The sequence below is a fragment of the Elephas maximus genome, chromosome 11 (assembly GCF_024166365.1).
Source record: "Elephas maximus indicus isolate mEleMax1 chromosome 11, mEleMax1 primary haplotype, whole genome shotgun sequence".
Taxonomy (NCBI): Eukaryota; Metazoa; Chordata; class Mammalia; order Proboscidea; family Elephantidae; genus Elephas; species Elephas maximus.
This window is the reverse complement of record NC_064829.1, coordinates 113,453,170-113,474,433: the sequence shown is the minus strand read 5'-3', so window position 1 is coordinate 113,474,433 and position 21,264 is coordinate 113,453,170. Positions and strand designations below refer to the sequence as shown.

The 21,264-nt window shown below is 51.6% G+C and overlaps 1 protein-coding gene across 7 annotated transcripts in view; it reads left to right on the top strand.

Annotated features, from left to right (window-relative positions):
- SIPA1L3 (signal induced proliferation associated 1 like 3) overlaps positions 1 to 21,264 on the top strand; it is a 292,300-nt gene that overhangs the window by 216,943 nt on the left and 54,093 nt on the right. For all 7 annotated transcript variants that reach the window (XM_049901371.1, XM_049901365.1, XM_049901368.1 and 4 more), the window contains 4 exons: positions 3,517 to 3,768; positions 4,599 to 4,736; positions 13,831 to 13,958; positions 20,275 to 20,393. In XM_049901371.1, the coding sequence (XP_049757328.1) occupies positions 3,517 to 3,768; positions 4,599 to 4,736; positions 13,831 to 13,958; positions 20,275 to 20,393 (637 nt within the window). The remainder of the gene's footprint in view (positions 1 to 3,516; positions 3,769 to 4,598; positions 4,737 to 13,830; positions 13,959 to 20,274; positions 20,394 to 21,264) is intronic.

Genomic DNA, 21,264 nt, shown 5'->3' with positions numbered 1-21,264 from the left:
GCTCCGGAGCCCTAGGCAGGTGCAGCTGGACTTCAGAAAGTGGAAGGGGGACTTCCGCTTGTAAGCAGGTGGGACTAGCAGGTGGACTGTCCAGGGGGTCGGCTGCAGAAGACCACCGGCTCCTGCTTCTTAAGCACTTGGCATGTGCCCACCTCCACTGACGCTCATGGAGTGCTCACAACCACCCTGTGAAGTGAGGGCCACCCCCATCTCACAGATTAGGAAACCGAGGCTCTGAGAAGGAAATGGCTCAGCCAGGGCCACGCAGGTGGCAAGTGGCAGAGCTGGGATCTGAACCAGCAGACTGACCCGGGAGCCCTGGGTCTCCACCACTCTGTGCTGCTTTCAAGATGATCGGACCACAAAATCCAGGACCTCGAAATAGATGCAGAGCAGCGTGAATAAGGATAGTATTTTCCTCTCGGAGATCACACCCAGGGCCTCCTAGCCCTGGACGAAACTGTAAGCAACTGGAGGAGCAGTCAGGAGGAACTCACCTACTGGTCTGAAGCTCCTTTAGAGTGGGCAGTGCGCACAGTTCGCTAAGGCCATGGGCTTTGGAGCCAGCTTACTAATCTAAACCCTGTTTCTGCTTCCTACTGGCTGTGTAATTTGGAAGACCACTATCTGGCCAGCTGACTGGAAGAGATCCATGTTTGTGCCAACTCTGAAGAAAGGTGATCCAACCAAGTGCAGAAATTATCAAACAGTATCATTAATATCACACACAAGTAAAACTTAGCTGAAGATCATTCAAAAATGGTTGCAGCCGTACGTTGACGGAGAACTGCCAGAAAGCCAAACCAAATTCAGAAGAGGACGTGGAACCAGGGATGTCATTGCTGATGTCAGATGGATCCTGGCTAGAAGCAAGAGCACCAGAAGGATGTTTACCTGTGTTTTATCGACTATGCAAAGGCATTCGACTCTGTGTGCTCTAAAAAATGATGAATAACATTGCGAAGAATGGGAATTCCAGAACACTTAACTGTGCTCATGAGGAATCTGTGGGCTAATAAGCAGCCGTTGAGACAGAACAAGGGGATACTTCGTGGTTTAAAGCCAGGAAAGGTGCTTCAGGGCTGTATTCTTTCACCGTACTTATTCAGTCTGTATTCCAAGCACATAATCCAAGAAGCTGGACTATATGAGGAAGAACGGGGTATCAGGATTGGAGGAAGACTCGTTAACAACCTGCGTTATGCAGATGACACAACCTCGCTTGCTGAAAGTGAAGAGGACTTGAAGCAGTTACTAATGAAGATCAAATACTACAGCCTTCAGGATGGATTACACCTCAACATAAAGAAAATAAAAATCCTCACAACGGGGTCAATGAGCAACATCATGATAAATAGAGAAAAGACTGAAGTTGTCAAGGATTTCATTTTACTCGGATCCACAATCAACACCCATGGAAACAGCAGTCAAGAAACCAAACAACAGATTGTATTGGGCAAATCTGCTGCAAAAGACCTCTTTAAAGTGTTGGAAAGCGAAGATGTCACTTTAAAGACTAAGGTGCACCTGATGCAAGCCAAGGTGTTTTCAGTCGCTTCATAATGCATGCGAATGCTGGACGATGACTAAGGCAGACCAAAGGAGAGTTGACGCCTTTGAACTGTGGTGTTGGCGAAGAATGTTGGGTATCCCATGGACTGCCAGAAGAACGAACAAATCTGTCTTGGAAGAGGTACAACCAGAATGCTCCTTAGAAGCGAGAATGGCGAGACCTCATGTACTTTGGACATGTTGTCAGGAGGGACCAGTCCCTGGAGAAGGACGTCATGCTTGGTAAAGTTAGGGGTCAGAGAAAAAGGAAGACCGTCACTGAGGTGGATTGACACAGTGGCTGCAACAAAGGGCTCAAACATAACAACCGTGAGGCTGGCGCAGGACTGGGCCATGTCTTGTTCTGTTGTACCTAGGGTTGCTATGAGTCGGAACCAACTCAACAGCGTCTAGCAACAACTGGCTGTGTGATCTTGGACAGGTTACTTCTCTGAACCTCAGTTTACTTAATTCTAAAATGTGATATTTTGAGCAGGACTCTGGTTATCAGCAACAGGACAGATTCAAAACACGTGGAGCAAAAGAGGGACTTTACTGGCTCGTGTAACTAACAAGACCAGGAGACGGGAAGATTTAGGCATGGTTCTATCCAGGGACTCACACAGCCTCATCAGGAATCTTTCATGTGTCTCCTCTTCTGAATGATGTTAATCTCAGGCAGACTCTCACCTCATGGGGTCAGAAATGATGACCCCCCACCACACACAAACCCCCCTAAGCCTAGGTACACCCAGCTCAACAGCCCCAGTGGAAATAGATATTTCCCCCCAGTAGTTTGGAAAACATTGTAGCGTTGATGCTCATTGGCTCTGATTGGCCCTGTTTAGGGCATGTGACAATCCCTGCACCAATCTCTGTGGCCAGAGGGAGAGACGTTTCTGATTGGCCAGGCCTGAGTCACATGCTCACGCCTGGAGCCAGGAAATGGAATCTTCCTCACCCAGAGCACACAGACCTGTTACCAGGAGAAGGGGTGGAAGCTGAGCAGGCAGGAAGAGCAGGTGTGCACCGACTGGGTTGCTGAGGGTGCCTTCCTCTCTTTCTGGCCAGGCAGTACAGCTCAGCAGGCTCTGTTAGACATTCGCATGTTCTCCTAACGGAGGGTGGTAACTGGTGAGGCATCGGTGCCTACCAACCCCGAGAGGTGGCTGTAGGAGCTGCTGAAGGTCAGCCCAGCCCAGGGCTCACAGCACATCCTCAGTAGCTGAGTCCTAGGTGGCAGCCCCTGAGCCACCAGGTCCACCACAGTCTTTTTTGGGTGGCCATGAAAGCTTCCTGGGCCCCAGAAGCACAGGGGGGCCTGGCTGGATGGGGCTGGGAGCACCCCAGAGCTCAGCTCCCTCACTTGGGGAGCCCCCGCCTGCCGCCCGTTGCCCACCTCAGCCCAGGAACTGTCTGCTGTGCAGGTGCCAGCCTGGTCCGGGGGCACTCAGACTGCTCCACAGCTATTTCAAGGTTCTGGATTCCGTGGCTTTAAAAAAACACCCTGCAAAGTAGGTCACCTGCTTCCCTTCCAGCTGCCTTTGAGCTTCTTTGAAACAAGGCAGATACTGAACTGTCCTTTGAGTCTGAGGACATCCACCTTCCAGGCCCGAGTGCCACCAAGGGGAGCTGAGTGTCCGTGGAGGACACTGGCTGACGTGAGGTCCAGCCAGGGAGGAGGGAGAGGAAGGGAGAATGGGAGGAAGAGAAAGAAGATGAGGTAGAGGCCAGGCTCTCGTGGCCCTGTGTCAGGCTCTGTCCTGGTTGAGGTCTCTGAGCTGATCAGCGTCAGACCACTTTCAAGGGCCATCCCCACTGCCTTTAAAATTAGCCATTGCACCTCAGGTGTGGCCAGGCAAACCCTGCCAGGTGATGGAAAGCAGCAGGCCTCTCCCCGACAGCGGGCATTTGTGTGTACCGGCAGGCCGAGCCTTGCTGACTAACGGCAGTTTCTCTCCACAGGGGCTGGCCAGAGACATATGACATGAATACCTCGGAGCCCAAGACGGAGCCAGAGAGCATGACCCCTGGGGGCCGGCCCCCCTACCGCAGCAATGCCCCCTGGCAGTGGAGTGGGCCCGCATCCCACAACTCTGTACCAGCCTCCAAGTGGGCCGCACCAGCCACCCCTGGCCATGCCCAGTCCCTGAGCCGGCCCCCGAAGCAGACCCCCATGGTCCCCTTCCGGGAGTCTCAACCGCTGCACAGCAAGAGGTAAGGACATGCCTCCCGCCCCGTCTCCCTCCAGCCTGCGTCCTTCCCTTCCTAGGCCCGCCTCTCCTGCCTCTGCTCCATTCTCTTCCTTGCCTCAGCCTTTCCCTTTCCCTCTTGTCCTTAACACTTCCACTGTTCCTCCTTCCCGCCTGTCTCCTCTTCCCCTTCCTCCCTCCCGGCTTTCCCTGTTGTGAGCCTTGCTGGGTGCAAGGGCTCAGCGCTAGAGAGCTCAGGGTCTGTGGTCTGAAACCCACCATGTGTGTGATTAAAACAGTAGACGTATACATAAAGGTTAAGGGACTGAGAAGCAGAAAACTGAGGATGCTGGTTACTTCTTGAGGGAAGCAGGGCTGTGGGAAGGGAAGAAGCAGGCAGGTAGATAGGACGTATTGCCCCATTCTAGTTCCCAGGCTGTGTGATGGGTTCACAGGTTTGCTTTGTTAACATGCTATGTAACTTACAGGTATTTATTGGAATATATATATATATTTTTTTATTATATAGTATATGAAAAGACAGAGGTTGAAAAAAAAGGACTCCAGCTTACAGAGCAGCATCTGGCCCCAGGAGTTGGGGGAGAACAGTCTTCGGCAGCGCCTGGCGCAGCTGCAGAGGCTGAGGGGTGGGAGCAGCAGCAGCAGAACCAGGAAGAGGGAGGGCGGCTTCCCACTGCCTCTGCCCGGCATCCGTCTCTCCGTCTCCGGGGGGATAGCAGATGGGACTTGGTTGGGCCTGAGGGAACGTCTGTCTGTCCCCTGTGAGGGCAGGGATACTCTCTCCGCTCAACCCCTCAACCCGTGCGCCTTCCTCCCTCCTGTCTCTTGTTCCAGGCCTGTCAGCTTCCCAGAAACCCCTTACACAGCATCACCAGCAGGGGCCGACAGAGTCCCTCCCTACCGACAGCCTTCTGGGAGCTTCTCCACCCCCGGCTCGGCCACCTACGCAAGATACAAGCCATCGCCAGAAAGGTCAGAATCTCTTCATTCTTTTCAAATTAATGAAAGCTATGGACCCCTCTTCGCCAGGAAATGCACATACCCCACAATTTTATATGCCATTCTGTGCGATTTTTGGACGCCTGAAAGCTATCAGAGGACCCCTCCTGCCTGTCCCCTACCAGGGCATTGGCTGTGTCTGAGATTAAGGTTTAGGGCCAAGCTGGGCTGGGCAGGACTCCTGATTGGCTTTCTAGCATCAGAATTTCAGTTGCCATTTTCTTGACCCCTGTATCACATTTGAGTAAGACATCTGCTGTCCAACACAGACATTCATCTAACTCCACAGCCCTGGCCGCCCCCAGACTAGGCCACCAGCATTACACAGTTTTCATGGTCTTCAGGTTTCAGCCTTTCCCCCTTCCCACCTCAATCAACCTGGCAGCCCAAGGATCTCCCCAAGTTCTCCATGGCTCCCCAGTGCCCTCAGGATAAACCCAGTTTGTGCCGACTGACACTCAAGACTCTGCAGGATCTGGCCCCAGCTGAGTTTGCTCTCTGGTGCCTGCAGCCCAGTGCCTTATGCTGGTCCCCCTCCCAGGTCCCTCCGCATGGCCCCGTCATTCCCAGTCCCCAGGCCAGAGCCACAGGCTTGGTCCTGAAGCCTTCCTTCCTTCCTTCATCCCCGTGGTCCATCCACTCAGTCTTCTGATCATCTCTTCCGCCCTGGTCCCACCCTGGCCACCTCCCTGGGCTCCCAGCCTCCAGCCTTACCTCCTCTGGTCCACTCCACCGAGCAGCCAGAGGAATCTTTCTACTTCTGGCCACTGTGCCCAGCAAGGCCCAGCCCCTGCCCTCGCCATCACTGTGACCAGGGAGGCCCAGCCCTTGCCCTCACTGGGGCCAGCAGGACCCAGCCCACCTCTCCAGCCATACCGACCCCTGCCAGCTTCCTAGGTAGACTGTCTGCATTTCAGAATCCCCCTGCCCATGTTCTCACTCCCACCCCCACCCTGCCAACTGGAGCTTCGATGCTGCTGCTCCAGGAAGCCTTCCCTGATACTCCCCCAGCACCAGGCAAGGTGCTGCTGCTCTGCCCCACATGCACTTCCTGACCATGGCCTTGAGCACTCGCCATTCTTTTGGCCTGTGTATGGCACACGCATACAGAGCATATGAACCAGCTTACTCTCTGGAGCTTTCCTATTCGTCTCTGTATTTCCATCTCACAGTTGCAGGGCCTGGCGCATGGTAGACACTCAGTGTATATTCAGTGCCTAGGGAAAGGACAGGGTGGGTGAGCTTGTTTAAATGAGACCACCTGCCTTAAGATCGGGGTCAGTCCACAGTGGTTCTGAATCTTTAGTGTACATCAGAATCACCCCGAGGGCTCATTAGAGGACAGATTATTGGGCCTCAGCCCTGGAGTCTCTGGCTGGGGTCTGAAGGAGAGTGTGCGATGTGGTGCTGCTGGGCCAGGGAGCGTGCGCTGAGAGCCGCAGTGCTAACCGTCATTTGGCTCTAGGTGTCTGCTGTAGAAACCAGGGAGACGTGCCCACTCTTACTTTCCAGCAGCCTCAGGTCAGCTTTCATTCAGCAGAGAGTCCCAGGAGCCTGCTGGGTGCCAGGTGCTGGGAGAGATTCAAAACACTTGGTTATTAGGGACTGCTGTTCTCAGGACACTTGGTGGAGAGAGCGTCCTGGAAACCATTTCCTGTCACAAGCGCTCTGATAGACTCAGCTCGGAGAAGGGAGCCAGAGCCATAGCCCTGCCCAGAGCTGAGGGCCACTGGCCGGAAGAGGTGGCACGTGAGCAGGGCCTAGAGAGACCAGAAGGAGCTTGCCAGCAGAGCGGACTCACTGCAGACGGTGCAGAGGCCACAGCCATGAATAAATAAGCAGGCGCACAGAACAGAGGAGGGATGGGGAGAGGCCTGGTGTGTGCAGGGGGCGGGGGGCACCCAGGCACAGCAAGAGCCAAGGCTGCCAGTGGCGCTTGGCGTGGAGTGATTAGCAGATGACAAAGGTGACGGGGGTGATGTCACTCATAACTCCTGGGAGCATTTTTTCCCCCCAAAGTCTTAATGTTCCCACTTTTATTATTATTTTTTAAAACTTTTTATTTTAAAATAATTTTAGATTAATAGGAAGTTGCAAAGAAACGTACAGGGAGATCCCGTGCAGTCTTCTCGCAGCCTGGCCCAGTCTTACATAACGGTAATACAGTATCGACCTGCGAAATTAACATTGGTATAGCCCATAGAGTTTATTGAGGTTTCACCAGTTATACGTGTACTCATGTGCGTGTGCGTGCATATGCGCATGTGTGTAGCTAAGACCACGTACAAGGTATACAAGTTCTGTGCGAAAATAAGTGTTTATTTCTCTGTGATAAGTACGTAAGAGTGTGATCACTGTGTCGTTTTACATTCCCACCAGGAATGTGTGAATGATCCCATTGCCCCACCTCCTTGCCACCATTTAGTGTTATCGGTGTTTCTCAGTTCAGCCATTTTGATAGTTGGGTAGTGGTATCTCATGGTGGTTTTAATTTGCATTTCTTTAATAGCTAATGACACAGTGGCTCCAACAGTGGGTTCAAGCATAGCAGCGATTATGAGGATGGCACAGGACCAGGCAGTGTTTCATTCTGTTGTACACAGGGTCACTATGAGTCGGAAACTACTCGACGGCGCCCAGCAATGACAGTAGTACGTAATGATGTTGGACGTCTTCCCGTGTGCTTATTTGCCGTCTGTGTATCAGTGAAACATCTGCGTACATCTTCCCTTTTCTACTTGCGTTTAATGTTTGAGAGTTTTCGTATGTTCTAGATGCAAGTCCTTTGTTGGATGTGTGATTTGCACATATTTTCCTCCAATCTTAAATTTGTCTTTTCACCCACTTTTCAGGGCCTGTCACTGAGCTTAAGTTTTGTATCTTGATGAGGCCCAAGTTATGATTTTTTCCATTTGTGGGCCGTGCTTCTGATGTTGTCTACAAACTCTGCCTGGGCCTGAGGTCTCAAAGATGTTCTCCTGTGGTTTTTTGCTAGATGTTTTATAGTTTTACATTTAAGCCCGTGATATGTTTTTAGTTAGTTTTTTTTACTTGATTTTTATATAAGGCGTCATTGAGGTTTCTTTTTTAGCCTCTGGATGTCCAGTTGCTCCAGCACTCCTTACAGTGAAAAGTCTGTCTCTCTTCCATGAATTGCAGCCTGTCTCAGCATTTTTATCTCCATCCACAGTTGGATTCCCAGTTTTGCCAAATGTTGCCAGCACACCTCACCCCCTAAACCCCCAGAAGTGTCTCTCAGGGCCGGCCACAGGCTGCAGTAAGAGGCCCAAGAGGAGGGTCAGGGCTGTTGCAGAGGCCTCTGACCTCCTATCCTTTCACCTTTTCCTGCTACAAAGTTGTTGCGTGACATCCTGGAGCCCTTGAGGCCCAAGTCAGGCATTCTAGCCCAGCCAGGGATCATTGTCCCCCTCTGGACTCTTGTCACCTGCTGTCCTCTCAACCAGGCCTCCTGCTTGCTGAGTTCATCAAGCTTTCCGGAGCATGAAGGCCCTCCTTGACAGAACCTGTCACATGGCCCATCTTATGTTTACAGGAAGGCACAGTGGCATGGTGGTTAAGAGTTCAAAACCATGCCCCGCCTCTTAACAGCTATGCAGGCTCAGGCAAGTGACGCACCTCGCTGTGCCTCAAATTTTCTCACATGTCAAATGTCTGCCTCTGAGTGTTGTGAAGATTAAAGGAGGTGAACCATGTGGAGCTCTTAGAGTGGTGCCTGGCACACATTCAGTGTGCCATTGTTGTTGTTAGGTGCCATTGAGTCTGTTCAGACTCATAGCGACCCTGTGCACAGTAGAACAAAACAGTGCCCAGACCTGTGCCATCCTCACGGTCATTGTTGTGCTTGAGCCCACTGTTGCAGCCACTGTGTCAGTCCATCTCATTGAGGGTCGTCTTCTTTTTTGCTGACCCTCTACTTCACCAAGCATGTCATTCACTGGGAACTGTTTCTTCCTGATAACATATCCGAAGTATTTGGGTTGTAGTCTCACCATCCTTGCTTCTAAGGAGCATTCTGACTGTACTTCTTCCAGGACAGATTTGTTCATTCTTCTGGCAGTCCGTGTTATATTCAGAATTCTTCACCAACACCTAATTCCAAGGCATCAATTCTTCTTTGTTGTCCAGCTTTCGCATGCATATGAGGTGATTGAAACCACCATGGCTTGGATCCGGTGCACTTTAGTCCTTAACGTGACATCTTTGCTTTTTCACACCTTATAGAGGTCTTATGCAGCAGATTTTCCCAACACATTGTCTGATTTCCTGACTGTTGCTTCCACAGCTGTTGATTGTAGATCCAAGTCAAATGAAATCCTTGACAACTTCAGTCTTTTCTCCGTTTTTCATGATGTTGCTTATTGGTCCAATTGTGAGGAATTTTGTTTTCCTTATGTTGAGGTGTAATCCATACTGAGGGCCGTGGTCTTTGATCTTCATCAGTAAGTGCTTCAAGTCCTCTTCACTTGCAGCAAGGAAGATTGTGTCATCTGCGTGAGGGTTATAAACGTTTCTGCTGTGTGCCAGGGCCTTCTTGGCAGCTGGGGCCCGGAAATCAGCCAGATGCTGTTCCTCTCCTCGGGAGTTTGCCACCTTCATGTACAAAACCAGTAAGCTCAGTAGAAAGCATGAGGACAGAGCTGTGTGCCAGGCTTAGAAAGCCTACAGAACTGGACTTGGGCCAGCCATTCACTTATCGGGCCACTTGGATAGCTTTTTTTTTCTTCCCCTTCTGTTTCTTTTCTGCCAGCTCCATAAAGATTGGTCCATCAGTTAGGAGGCATCTGGCTGCAAGTAACAGAAAATCTAACTCAAGAAGGCATGAAGCATTAAGAGGATTTATGTAGGGTGGCTCTGAGGCTGCTGAATGCAACTCCGGATGTCCTCAGCAACCTGGCTGCACTCATGACCCCATGATGGCTACTGTGGCCCCAAGCAAAAAACGGTGCCCAGTGTCCTGCAGAAGACGAGGGAAAAGCTTCTCTTTGTTCCTCAGGGTGAAGAAACTTTCCCCAGGACTGGGTCATTTGCCCAATCCTGAACCAACAGCGGGTTGCATTGGACCCCTCTGCCTGTCTTAGAGTGTTAGCATTGACTCAGGCCATGTGGCAGAGGGCTGACCGCCAGAGGAACCTGGACTCCACCAGCTGGCACCAAGAAGGTGGCTGTTGGGGGCAGCCAACAATGGCTCCATCAACGGCTCCCCCTCTGCTCAACTATCCTGTAACTCACCCCCCGTTGTCCTGTCAGTCAATGAAGGAGATTGACAGAGCAGGCTGAGCCCTTTCCCTGAGGTGAGGCTCTTGCCCACATTCACATCTGTGTTGGTAGTTTCCTCTGTGGCCAAGTGGGGTGCTCAGGCCAGCATCCGAGCCCCTGCTAACTTGAAGGTACCCCAACCCTGGCCCGCCCAGGTGGTCCGTCTAGCTTCTGCCTGGAGACACGTGGAACTACAGCTAGTTCCTCACCAAAACCCCACACCATTTCTCTTTAAAGTGACTTCATCTTCAAAGAAAAAATAGAGAAATTACTTTGAGATCTCTCAGATGAGGTTAAAGACAGATACTTGATCCTCTCTTGTCCCGGAAGTGTTTGCACCGAGCTGTGCTTAGGCAAATGCTGAGCTGTCCTGATTGTCAGCGTGACCAAAATTTGGCAGTGAGAGAAATGGTCCCAAATGGGGCACAGTCAGCATCCTAATGAATGGTCAACGCAGGTCAGCCATCTTGTGCTGTAACAACAAGAAAGCTTGTTAGTAAGAGAATTACGTGGGTCGGGTAAAGGACAGTTTGTCTTGATTGGAGACTGTAGCCGAGAGGTAGTGGTTGTTGGCTGCCGTCGAGTCAGTTCCTGCTCATAACGACTCCGTGTGACAGAAAAGAACTGCTCCATAGGGTTTTCCTGGCTGTAATCTTTAGAGAAGCAGATCACTAGGTCTTTCCCCCAGGGAGCTACTGGGTAGGTTCAAGCCACCAGCCTTTTGGTTAGCAGCTGAGTGCTAACCATTGCACCACCAGGGCTCCTTCACCTGAGAGATAAAACGTGGTAAAATATGTCCAGCTAAAGATGGTGTATCAGTTAGGATTAGGTTAGCTGTGTAATACAGAAAAGCCCAATTAACAGTGGTTCAGACAAGACAGTGGTTTATTTCTCTCTCCCACGTTATCAGGGACCCCGGCTCCTTTTCTCTCATGCTGTGCCATCCTTGCATCTTGCCTTCTGGTCCAAGATGGTTGCTCAGGCTCCAGAAGGAGACGATGAGGCAAAGGCATAGCATGGCATACTCTCAGGGAGGTTTCCCGAAAGTCGTGTGCAGCACTCACATTTATCTCACCGGCCAGAACTGCAAGGGAGGCTGGGAAGTGTGGCTTGTAAGCAATCACATTGCTGCCCCAAATTCACCTGGAATTCTGTTATGAGGAAGAGAAAAACTGATACCGGGAAAGCAGCTGCAGCGTCTACCACTCGTACCTTCCACTTTCCCCTAGCTGACCTCACAGCCGCTGCTGGTGTTTTTCTTTAGAACCCTGGATTTGATACAGACATTTGGAGAAAACTAAACACCTGAACACTTCACTTTCCAGCTATGGCGGAGCCACATTTTTCCAAGTGGCTGGTTGCCACATCAGCCAGTAGGGCGAAGATTGCTTATAGTCAAAGTTGCCTTTACAGAGTTCCTTAAATTGCCAGAAACTGAGACCTCGGATGTTAAGAAAACTAAGAATTAAGTCTCACGTTTCTTACTGAGTTCTAGCTCCATCTTTCTTTTCCAAGGGCATTAGAGGCCAAGGCCTATTGGGTGGGGGAGGATAATAGGTATTTTATTGGCAGGTGAGTTGAATCAAGTCTGCAGAAAGCCCAGTGCACTCTGAACCCCCCCACCCCCCCCCGCCCCCCCCGCTGTCCTGGAGGTGTTAACATCTAGGCGTTTAGGCCTTGGTCTTTGTAGAGACAGCCTGGGCTTTGACTTGGCAAAGTGACCCTGGAGAAGTCAGTTCACTCCTCCTGTGGGTTTTGGGGGTCCCAGTTTATCACCTCCTCTCTCCTCCAGGTCCGCCCAAGTTGAAACTATAGACACAAGGAACCAAATAGGGAATCACAGTATTACCTTTACTAATGTATGAAAACACCCAGTAACTCCCCACAGTATAGGGTGTATGTCATTGGCTGCTTCTGACTGGCTGAAACATTGTAGGAATTTGTCACCTCCCATAAAAGGAAGTTTAGGGGCAGGACAGTCTTCCAGAAAAAAAAACCAAAGCTGTTGTCGATTCCAACTCATAGCGACCCTATAGGACAAAGTAGAACTGCCCCATAGGGTTTCCAAGGAGCGCCTGGTAGATTCGAACTGTCAACCATTTGGGTAGTAGCTGTAGCTCTTCACCACTATGCCACCAGGGTTCCATTTCCTTCCTTCCGCCTCCTCTCTTCCACCGTCAGTGTTAGCATCGTCCTCAGTCAGGTAGCAGAACAACAACAGTGGCTTAAGGTGTTGTATGTGAACCCAGCAACAACTGGAGGAAGAGAAGAGACATTTTTTCATGTCATCTCTCTCAGGAGCAAGGAGACTTTTTCCAGAAGCCCCCCGCAGCAGACTTCCCCCATTTCATACAGGTTATGCTACATAACAGACCCCTCAAACTCTCAGTGACTTAAATCAACAAAGTTTTACTTCTCACCTACTGGACATTTCCGCTGCTGGTTAGCAGGGGACCTCTCAGGACCCAGGCTGCCCAGGCAGCCACCATCTCCAAGTCACTTCTCTCAATCATTGACAAGAACTAGTCACATGACCCCACCCAGCCAATCACAAGGGACCAGGGCGTGCTGTCCCGTCATGCACTTGAAGGGTGGAGAGTCAGAGGTACTTTGTGGAAGTGTTTGTAGCTGACATGCCCTCTCATCTCATTAGCCTGAGTTGCATCAGAGGCCCGTTTCTGCACCAGTCACAGGCAGGGAGAAGGGCTTCTACCCCGACTGGCTGTGATCTGAGGTGGAATGGCCATTGAGAGCCCTCCACAGAATTCGGAGACTGCTGCGGGGATGTGAGGCAGAGGAGAACTTCAGCGGCCGTCCGCCCTTAAATCTTGGCCCTTGCTTCTGGGGAGAGCTGGGCAAGCAGAGATAGCCTCCAGGAGAATCTCTATCTAGGATATAACTTTGTGATGTCATTTCTTCCACTCCGCAGCCCTGTCAGGTAGAAGATGTCCCCATTTTACAGGTGGGCAAACAGTGGCTCAGCTGTGGTAGCACTTGCCTGGTCAAGGGCACACAGCTAGTAAGGGACGGAGCTGCCTCATTTTGAAGCGGTGCCAACACTTCTCCCTGTGTGGTGCCTTCCTCCAGCAGAGACGTGGAGTCCTGGCCTGTCAGCTGATTGTCTCAGCCCGTCATGTGCCAGCCCCAGGCTATACACTGGGCACATAAGATGTCATCAGTCTGTGAGGAAGGGCCTCCGATCATCTCCTTTTGACAAGTAGGGAAACTGAGGCTTAGGACTCGGAAGTGATGACCTCCCAGTGGACAAGAGGCAGTAGTGGGGCTTGAACCCTCCGAGCTCCAGGCCTCCTGTACTTACAAATGCTGCGTTGTCCTGCCTCTCTCCAGTGGAGAAGAAGAGAAGCCTAGACAGGCCTGGAGTTGTAGCTGCTGACAACAGGCTCCCGTTTCACCCCACAGGACCCTGGAGGAGCCTAGACAGGCCTGGGAATCATAGCTCCTGACAACAGGCTCCCCATTTCACCCCACAGGACCTTGGAGGAGCCCATGGCTGGCAGGATGGTGGCCCAAGTGGCTGCTGTCTCCTTCTTCCTGATGACCCCGCCTTGCCCTGCACTCCCCGCCTCGCTGCTCCCTGGGACTCAGCACTTCTGACCCTCCATTAACTGCACGTTCCCCAGCTCACTCCTCTAGCCTGCCAGCAGCTTTCTGCTCTTCTCCACGGCAGAGCCTCTGAGCATTTCAGACCCCCGAGGAGCAGGGTTTGGGTGCAGGCAGTTTTGGACACCCAGATCCCTCACCCTGTCTTGTTCCATTCGATTCCCTGCAGGTATGCGGCTGCCCCACACCCACTGCTGTCCTTTGATTCCCACTTCACCCACGATGGGACGTCCAGCGGCGACTCCTCCTCGGGCGGCCTGACCAGCCAGGAGAGCACCATGGAGCGCCAGAAGCCAGGTGGGTTCCCCCCAGCCCAGCCGTGCCCACCGGACCCCATGGGACCTCTCACTGGCACCCCCATCCTGTCAGTGATGGATGTAACATAAAACACAGCTGTAAGAGCTTCAGGTCAGGCTAAAGAGGTCATCCAGGGAGCAGTGGGAGACAGGGAGCCCGAGGCCTACCCGGCCAGGCAGGGCATCAGCAGCGGGTCTGAAACGGAGATGTCAGGAGCACGGACAGATGGACAGCACAGAAGTTATAACCACCTGGAAGATGGCTGAGAAGGGGTAGAGGTGTTGCTCTGAAGAGGAACAGGAGTAACTGTGTTCTGTGGCTTTTTTTTTTTTTTTTTTTTCAAAATTAGTAGCATTTATCAAATGTGGCTTTTCTTTACATAAACCTTCACCTTTTTTTTTTTTTTCATGAATGTGTAACTCATGAGTGTACAGCTTGATAACATATCAAAAAGTGAACACACCCAGGGCAGGAAGCGGACCTTGACGAGGCCCCCCATATGTCCCTCCCAATCAGTACGCCCCAGAGGCCACCCTGTCCTGTTGCTTATAGCGTGACTTCCTTTGGCCTGGCTTTGCATTTGTATGCAGCAGTGCTGTTCATGAGTAGCACTTCATGGTAAGCTCGGCCCACGGTGTGTTACCCCGTTCCTGTGCTGGTGGACGTTTGGGTTGTGTCCACTTTGGAACTGCGCAGAACAGTGCTGCTAGGAGCCTTCTTATACCTGTCTTTTGAAAAACACCCACGTTTCTGTAGGGTACACACTAGGAATGGAATTGCTGCATCGTGTGATAAGGCAGCGTTTAACTTTATAAGTTTCTGTGAGAAACTGCCAAACATAGCTGCACTGGGTGGCACCCCACCCCAGCGTATGAGGGTTAGAGTTGCCCACACCCTGTACTGGACAGCACCCCACCACAGCGTATGCAGTTTAGAGTCGCCCACATCCTCCCCAGTTGTCGGTACAGTCAGTCCTTTACATTTCGCCCACCCTTGTGGGTATGTAGTGGAATTGCACTGCGTTTACTTGGTGGTTTCCCGATCACCAGTGAGACTGTGCATCTTTTCAGCTGCTTATTCTCCGCGTATGTCTATTCAGCATGCATATGTATTACTTAGAAAACCTTGGTAGCGTAGTAGTTAAGTGCTACGGCTGCTAACCAAAAGGTTGGCAGCTCGAATCTGCCAGGCACTCCTTGGAAACTCTACGGGGCAGTTCTCTTCTGTCCTAAACAGTTGCTATGAGTTGGGTTTTTGATTTGGTATGTACTACTTAGATGAATTTTTTAACATAATTTCACATAACAACTGCATAACCCCTTTGAAGTTTGAGACCCACCAGGTGAGTGGGTGGGTGGGTTCAAAAGAAAAAAAATCATTAAGTGTTAGGAAGTATTGACATCAGAGGGGAAAGGGTGGCTGTTTCCTCTTAGGGGCTGTCCGAGGATTTTGGGCAGCTGTGGGGGAACCCTGTGAGTGCCTGACCAGCTCCGCCTTCCACAGCAGAGAGGTTGGGACCCTCAGGCACCATTGGGGTGGGATTAGTGGCCTGCAGAATGCCTCAGCAGTCCAGCCCCACAGTTGCCTTCAGCCCTGGGAAATGGCTGAACCTCAGCCAAGCCGGCTGCACCCCTGAGCCTGCTCCGTCTTTGGCTGCCTCAGGGCCTGCAGAGCTGGTTTGCTCCTCTGCGTGCTCGCTCCTGCCTGTCGCTGCCTGCAGTTCTGGCGCCTTTGCTCCAAGACAAATTTAGATCTTTTCCCCCGTCTCTAGTTGAGTAAAAAGAGGAAAGTGTTGCCTGGCGATTTCATTACGCCAAAGTGTAAAACGGGAGGACATTTTCCAGCATTCGCCAGGGGCCCTAAATAAGGTGTCATGGAAACTCACCCTTGTTCTTCCCTTCTACTCTCTTCTGTCCCCTAGAGCGTGCCATGGTTCCCCTCTTACTTCCCTTGGACCACGTTATAAGTTGATTAGCCCTGTCCCTGCCCCCCTGCCACACTCAAACACATCACGGCAGCCTGTGTTTGGAAATAATCATGAAACCCGGAGCGCGCTCAAAGCCTTGAGAAAGGCATTCTAATGGCGGGCGGTGAGCCTAGTCAGGGCTTTGCCCAATCCTGACCCAGTGACGATCGTGCCAGTGGTCCTAGCTACAATAGCAACGCTTGGTGTGCTTGTGACATGCCAGGCACTGTACTAGGTACTCCGCGTGCCTTTATGTTTAGTCATCTCAGAAGTACAATGGAGTGGGCGTTGTGATTGCCCCATTTCAGAGATGAGGAAGATGAGGCCCAGAAAGGGCCAGGCACTTGTCCAGGGTCCCTGCTGGTGAATGGCATAATTGGAATTTGAACCAAAACCTGTTGAAACCTCAAGCTTCCAGGGTCTCAGCACCTCTTGCAGCCGTATGTGCACCCATGACCTGCCCAGCATATCAGGGGCCAGGCAGCAGAGCCGGAAGGTCACTGAAGGCCAACCCAGAGGACTAGTGAAGGGCCCAGGCAGAAGGATCGGGGCCTGCCACAGGCAGAGCCAGGGACAAGGAACACATGGGAGCCTAGGAGGGCCAGGAATCTAGCCCTTCATCCATCCGTTCGTTCCGTGCATTACTAATGGTACATCCCAAGCTACGTGCTGGGATACAGCATGAGCCAGACCGACACAGCCCCTGCCTTCTTGGAGTAGACAGCCCGCTGCAAGAGATGGGTGATCAGGAAAGGCATAGCAGTGAGACGGTGATCACAGCAATGCTGAGTATAAAGTGGAGACTAACAGTGACCAGAGAGAGGTCGGCGAGGCTTGGGGGAAATCTCTGATAAACCTCCGTTTCAGGTGAGGCTGGAAGAACGTTCCAGTAGAGGGAACAGGTTGTGCAAAGACCCTGAGGGCACAGTGTGTCTGGTGTGTGGGAGGAACACTAAAGAGGCCCGTGTGGCTGGAGCAGTGGGGGGAAATGAGGGCAGGGAGCTGATGGAGATGGTGTGGGGAGCCTCGTGGACCATGGTGAGGACTTTGTCCCTTGTTCAGTGTGGGACAGGAGCCTTCTGAGCAGAGAAGGGATGGGACCTGACTCAGGTGTTCACAGGATCCCTCTGGCTGCAGACTCTTGGGTGTCTTAAGCCATTGCGTTAGCGTTGATTCCAACTCATTTCGACCCTGTGGGGTGGGAGGAGAGTCAAGGTGGGAACAGTGAGGAGGAGAGGTGGGCAGGCTCTGGATGTGGTGTTTTGAAGGTACAGTTGACAGAATTTCCTAATGCCTGTCTGTAGAGTGAGAGGGGAGTCAGGGATGACACAGGGTTTTTGCCTGAGCGGCAGACAGGCTGAAGCTGCTAACAGCTGGGCAGGGAAGACTAGGAGATACAGGTTTAGGGGAAGATGAGTCTGGTTTTGGCCACTGTCTTAGTCATCTAGTGCTGCCATAGGAGAAATACCACACGCAGATGGCTTTAACAAACAGAAGTTTGTTCTCTCATGGTTTAGGAGGCTAAAAGTCTGAATTCAGGGTGCCAGCCCCAGGAAAAGGCTTTCTCTCTCTGTCTGCTCTGGAGGAAGGTCCTTGTCATCAGTCTTCCCCTGCTCTAGGAGCTTCTCAGCCCAGGGACCCTGGGCCCAAAGAACATGCTCCCCTCTTGGTTCTCATTCTTGGTGGCATGAGGTCCCCCAGTCTCTCTGCGTGATTCTCTTTTTCATGTCTGAAGATTGACTGAAGATACAACCTAATCCTATAGATTGTGTCTTGTATCGTAAATATAACTGCATCTACTCCTGCCTCACTAACGTCACCCAAGAAACCGGTTGCCTTCAAGTCAATTCCGACTCCTAGCGACCCTACTGGATAGAGTAGAACTGCCCCAGAGGGTTTCTAAGGAGCGGCTGGTGGATTTGATTCAAACTGCTGACCTTTTGGTTAGCAGCCCTGTGTTTAACCACTGCACCACCAGGGCTCCATTAACATGATAGAGGTTAGGATTTACAACACGGACGATAATCACATCAGATCACAAAATGGAGGACAACCACGCAATGCTGGGAATCATGGCCTAGCCAAGTTGACACACATTTTGGGGGGACACGGTTCAATCCATGACAGCCATGTTCACTGGGAGGTGCCCATCAGACACCCAAGGGGAGGTGTCGCTGGGCAGCTGAATACAAGAGCACTTCTTCCACCTTCCACTCTAGCGGAGGGGCTGACTGCCTGGTTCTGGAGTTAGGGCCAGCCAGCTTCCCATCCTGGCTCCAGCCATACCAGCCACTGAGGGACGAGGCCCAGGCTGGAAACACAGATGTTGGAGTCCTGTGCGTTAGAGGTGGTCTTTACACCATGAGGCTGAATGCGATTGCCAGGGCTTGGCGGTCTGCAGAAATGTGGTTCTCCAGTGCCTCCCAGGGGGCCAGCATCTCCTAGGTGTGCGGGCTGCTCCAAAGAGGAAACCGTCTACAGCACGAAGGGGCCAGCCTCTCCAGCTTACCGTATCCACGGTTCCCAGGTGGAAACCACACGTGCAGTGACACCTTGACCAAGTCCAGCCAGGCTATTCCCGCAGCGGCCCTGATCCTCCCTGCCTGCCTTCTCCAGCAGGACCTTGGCGCTGGGCTGGAGACAGCAGAGTATTGTGGTCGTGAGCTCAGGCTCCGACAGGCCTGCTTTGACGTTCTGGGTCTGCTGCGTGCTCAGCGTGTGACCTCGGTGGTGACTCACCTTCCCCTGTAAGTGGCCATCCTTCCAAGGCAGTTTGGGAGTCCAGTGAGGTCACGCCTGCCCAGCCGTCAGCACAGGAGTCAGCCCATCATCAGAGGAATAACAGCTCGTGCTTGTCAAACACTTCTCCTCAGTCGTTGCCAGTGTCAGCCCCCTCGGGGCAAGCACAGGGATGGTGCAGTGGCTGAGAACTCAGCTACTGAAGCCAGATGGACTTGAGTTCCATTTCCTGCCTGGCCCTTTCTGACTGTGTGACTTTGGACAGGGTACTTCTCTGAGTCTTGATGTTGCTCTTCATCGGTTGGAGGTAGTAGTAATACCCACCCCGCGGTGTTATTGGGAGGATACGGCGTGGTAACGTGTGTAGTAGTGCTGACACAACACACGTGTTTAATGATAATAATCATTATTACAATTATTGCATGCAGAGGAGTGATTAAAAGCTTGGGGTTAGGCTACCTGGGTTCAAATCCTCAGTTGGTGCATTTTGTCATTTTAATATTGACTGAATGCCCAAATTCATGTTATCAAGAGGGATCAGCCCTTAGAGAAGGACATCGTGCTTGGTAAAGGGTGAGCGAAAAAGAGGAAGACCCTCAACAAGATGTAGCGACACCGTGGCTACAACAGTGGGCTCAAGCATAGCAACAATTGTCAGGATGGCGCAGGACCGGGCAGTGTTTCGTTCTGTTGTACGTAGGGTCGCTGTGAGTCGGAACCGACTGGATGGCACCTAACAACAACAAATGCCTGTTGTTGGGGTTCAGATTTTTTTAAAGGTCAGATGCTCGTTCAGGCCCACGACTATCCATGGAAGTTTAGACCAGTTGACACCCACATCAGCCATCCCAGTTTTCACCCTGCTTCACCTCTGAACCAGCACTGCCACTTCTAGATCTCAGCCCTAGACAGAAGCCTGCTTTACTCAGAGCTGCATGTAGAGGGAAGAGCACCACATCACTGGAAGGTAAAATTGAAAATAACCTAAATATTCGTCAGTGGGAAGCTGGTTAAATAACCGACGTACGTTCACATAGCAGAATACTCTGCAGCTGTTAAAATGAGACAACTTTGCATGTCAGAAGTTCTGTGAGGAAGTATTACGAAGCTACAAAGCGGGAAGCAAGTGTAGATACAAAGTGAAGGACCAAGCTGTGGAACAGCGTTTGTCACGTTTCCATTTTGGTTTAAAGGAACAGTTCTGTACATTTAACCAGCTTCTGGATTTCTACCTCTCGTAATAAAGAACTCTGCTAACTGGTAATATAAAAGACAATTTATCCCATAGAAAAAAGGGTGAAGGATATGAACAAGTAATTTGCAAAGGAGGCAGTCCAAACAGCCAGCAAGTATGAGAGTGTGTTCAGCCTCATTTGAGGATGATGGAGGAGGACTGGCACATAGTAAGCACTCAGTAAATACCCCTGTTGTTAAGGGTTGTTATACCCCAGGATGCAAGCCAGTGGGAGGTCATGGCCCTGTGTGAGCTAAGCAGACAAGCCGAGGATGGGTGGGACCATCAAACCACATTTAGGGCTACAGTCTTCAGTTGGACTCAGGCCAGGGCCTGAGTCACCTCTAACAGCTCACGTGTCTCCTGTCTTCCTGCAGAGCCTTTGTGGCACGTGCCCGCCCAGGGCCGGCTCTCAGCCATGACTGGAAGCAGCGGCAGCAAGCACACCTCCCGGCAAGATGCAGCAGGCAAAGATTCCCCCCACAGACATTCGAAAGTGAGTCTGGCCCCACCCGCTCCACTGGGGAGCTAGGGTATAGGAGCTGGCTGCTCTGCCTGCCTTACCTCCCTTGGCTGCTCAGCTTGGCCTGCGTGTGGGCCTCTGAACACCCAAGGGGGAACAACTTCCACCTTCCACTCCTGTAGAGGGGCTGAATGCTTGGTTCTGGAGCTAGAGTCAACCAGGTTCACATCCTGGTGCCGGCCCACACCAAGCATGTTCACCAACCATGTCATCTTAAGCAAATCCCTTTACCTCCTTGACCCTCGGTGGCCTCACACAATAGAAGTCCATTCCCTCTCATATAATAAAATAATGTATTTAGCAAGCAGCCCTGCACCCAGTGATTGAGGGACCCAGGCTCTTTCTCTATTGTGGCTCTGCTCTCCCCCAGCACCTCATAGCCCTCTGGTGGGTACCTGCATCTTTCCACTTCCATTGCATTGGCCAGTACTCTATGATGTGTCCACACCTAACTGCAGGGAAAGCTGGGAAATGTAGTCCAGTGTGCCCAGGAGGAAAAGGAGACAGTTTCGGTGAGCATTTGGCAGTCTTCACATGCATTCGTTCAGTGGGTGTCTGACGAGCACTAGATGAGCCTGTCTGCATGAAGTTGACATCCAGTGGGGGCAAGAAGTGATAAACATATGCAACAAAAACTGACCCCTGCTATGAAAAAAAAAAAAAGCTTGGTTAAGGAAGAAGGAGGTAATAGGCACTGTTGCTTTAGGATAGGGTAGTCAGAGAAGGCCTTTGAGGAAGCACCCTTCAAGCCAAAGCCTTGAGTGATGTGAGGGAGTATCCATGAAAATATCTGAGGGAAGAACACTGCAGGCAGAGGAAACAGCAAGTACGAAGGTCCTGAGCT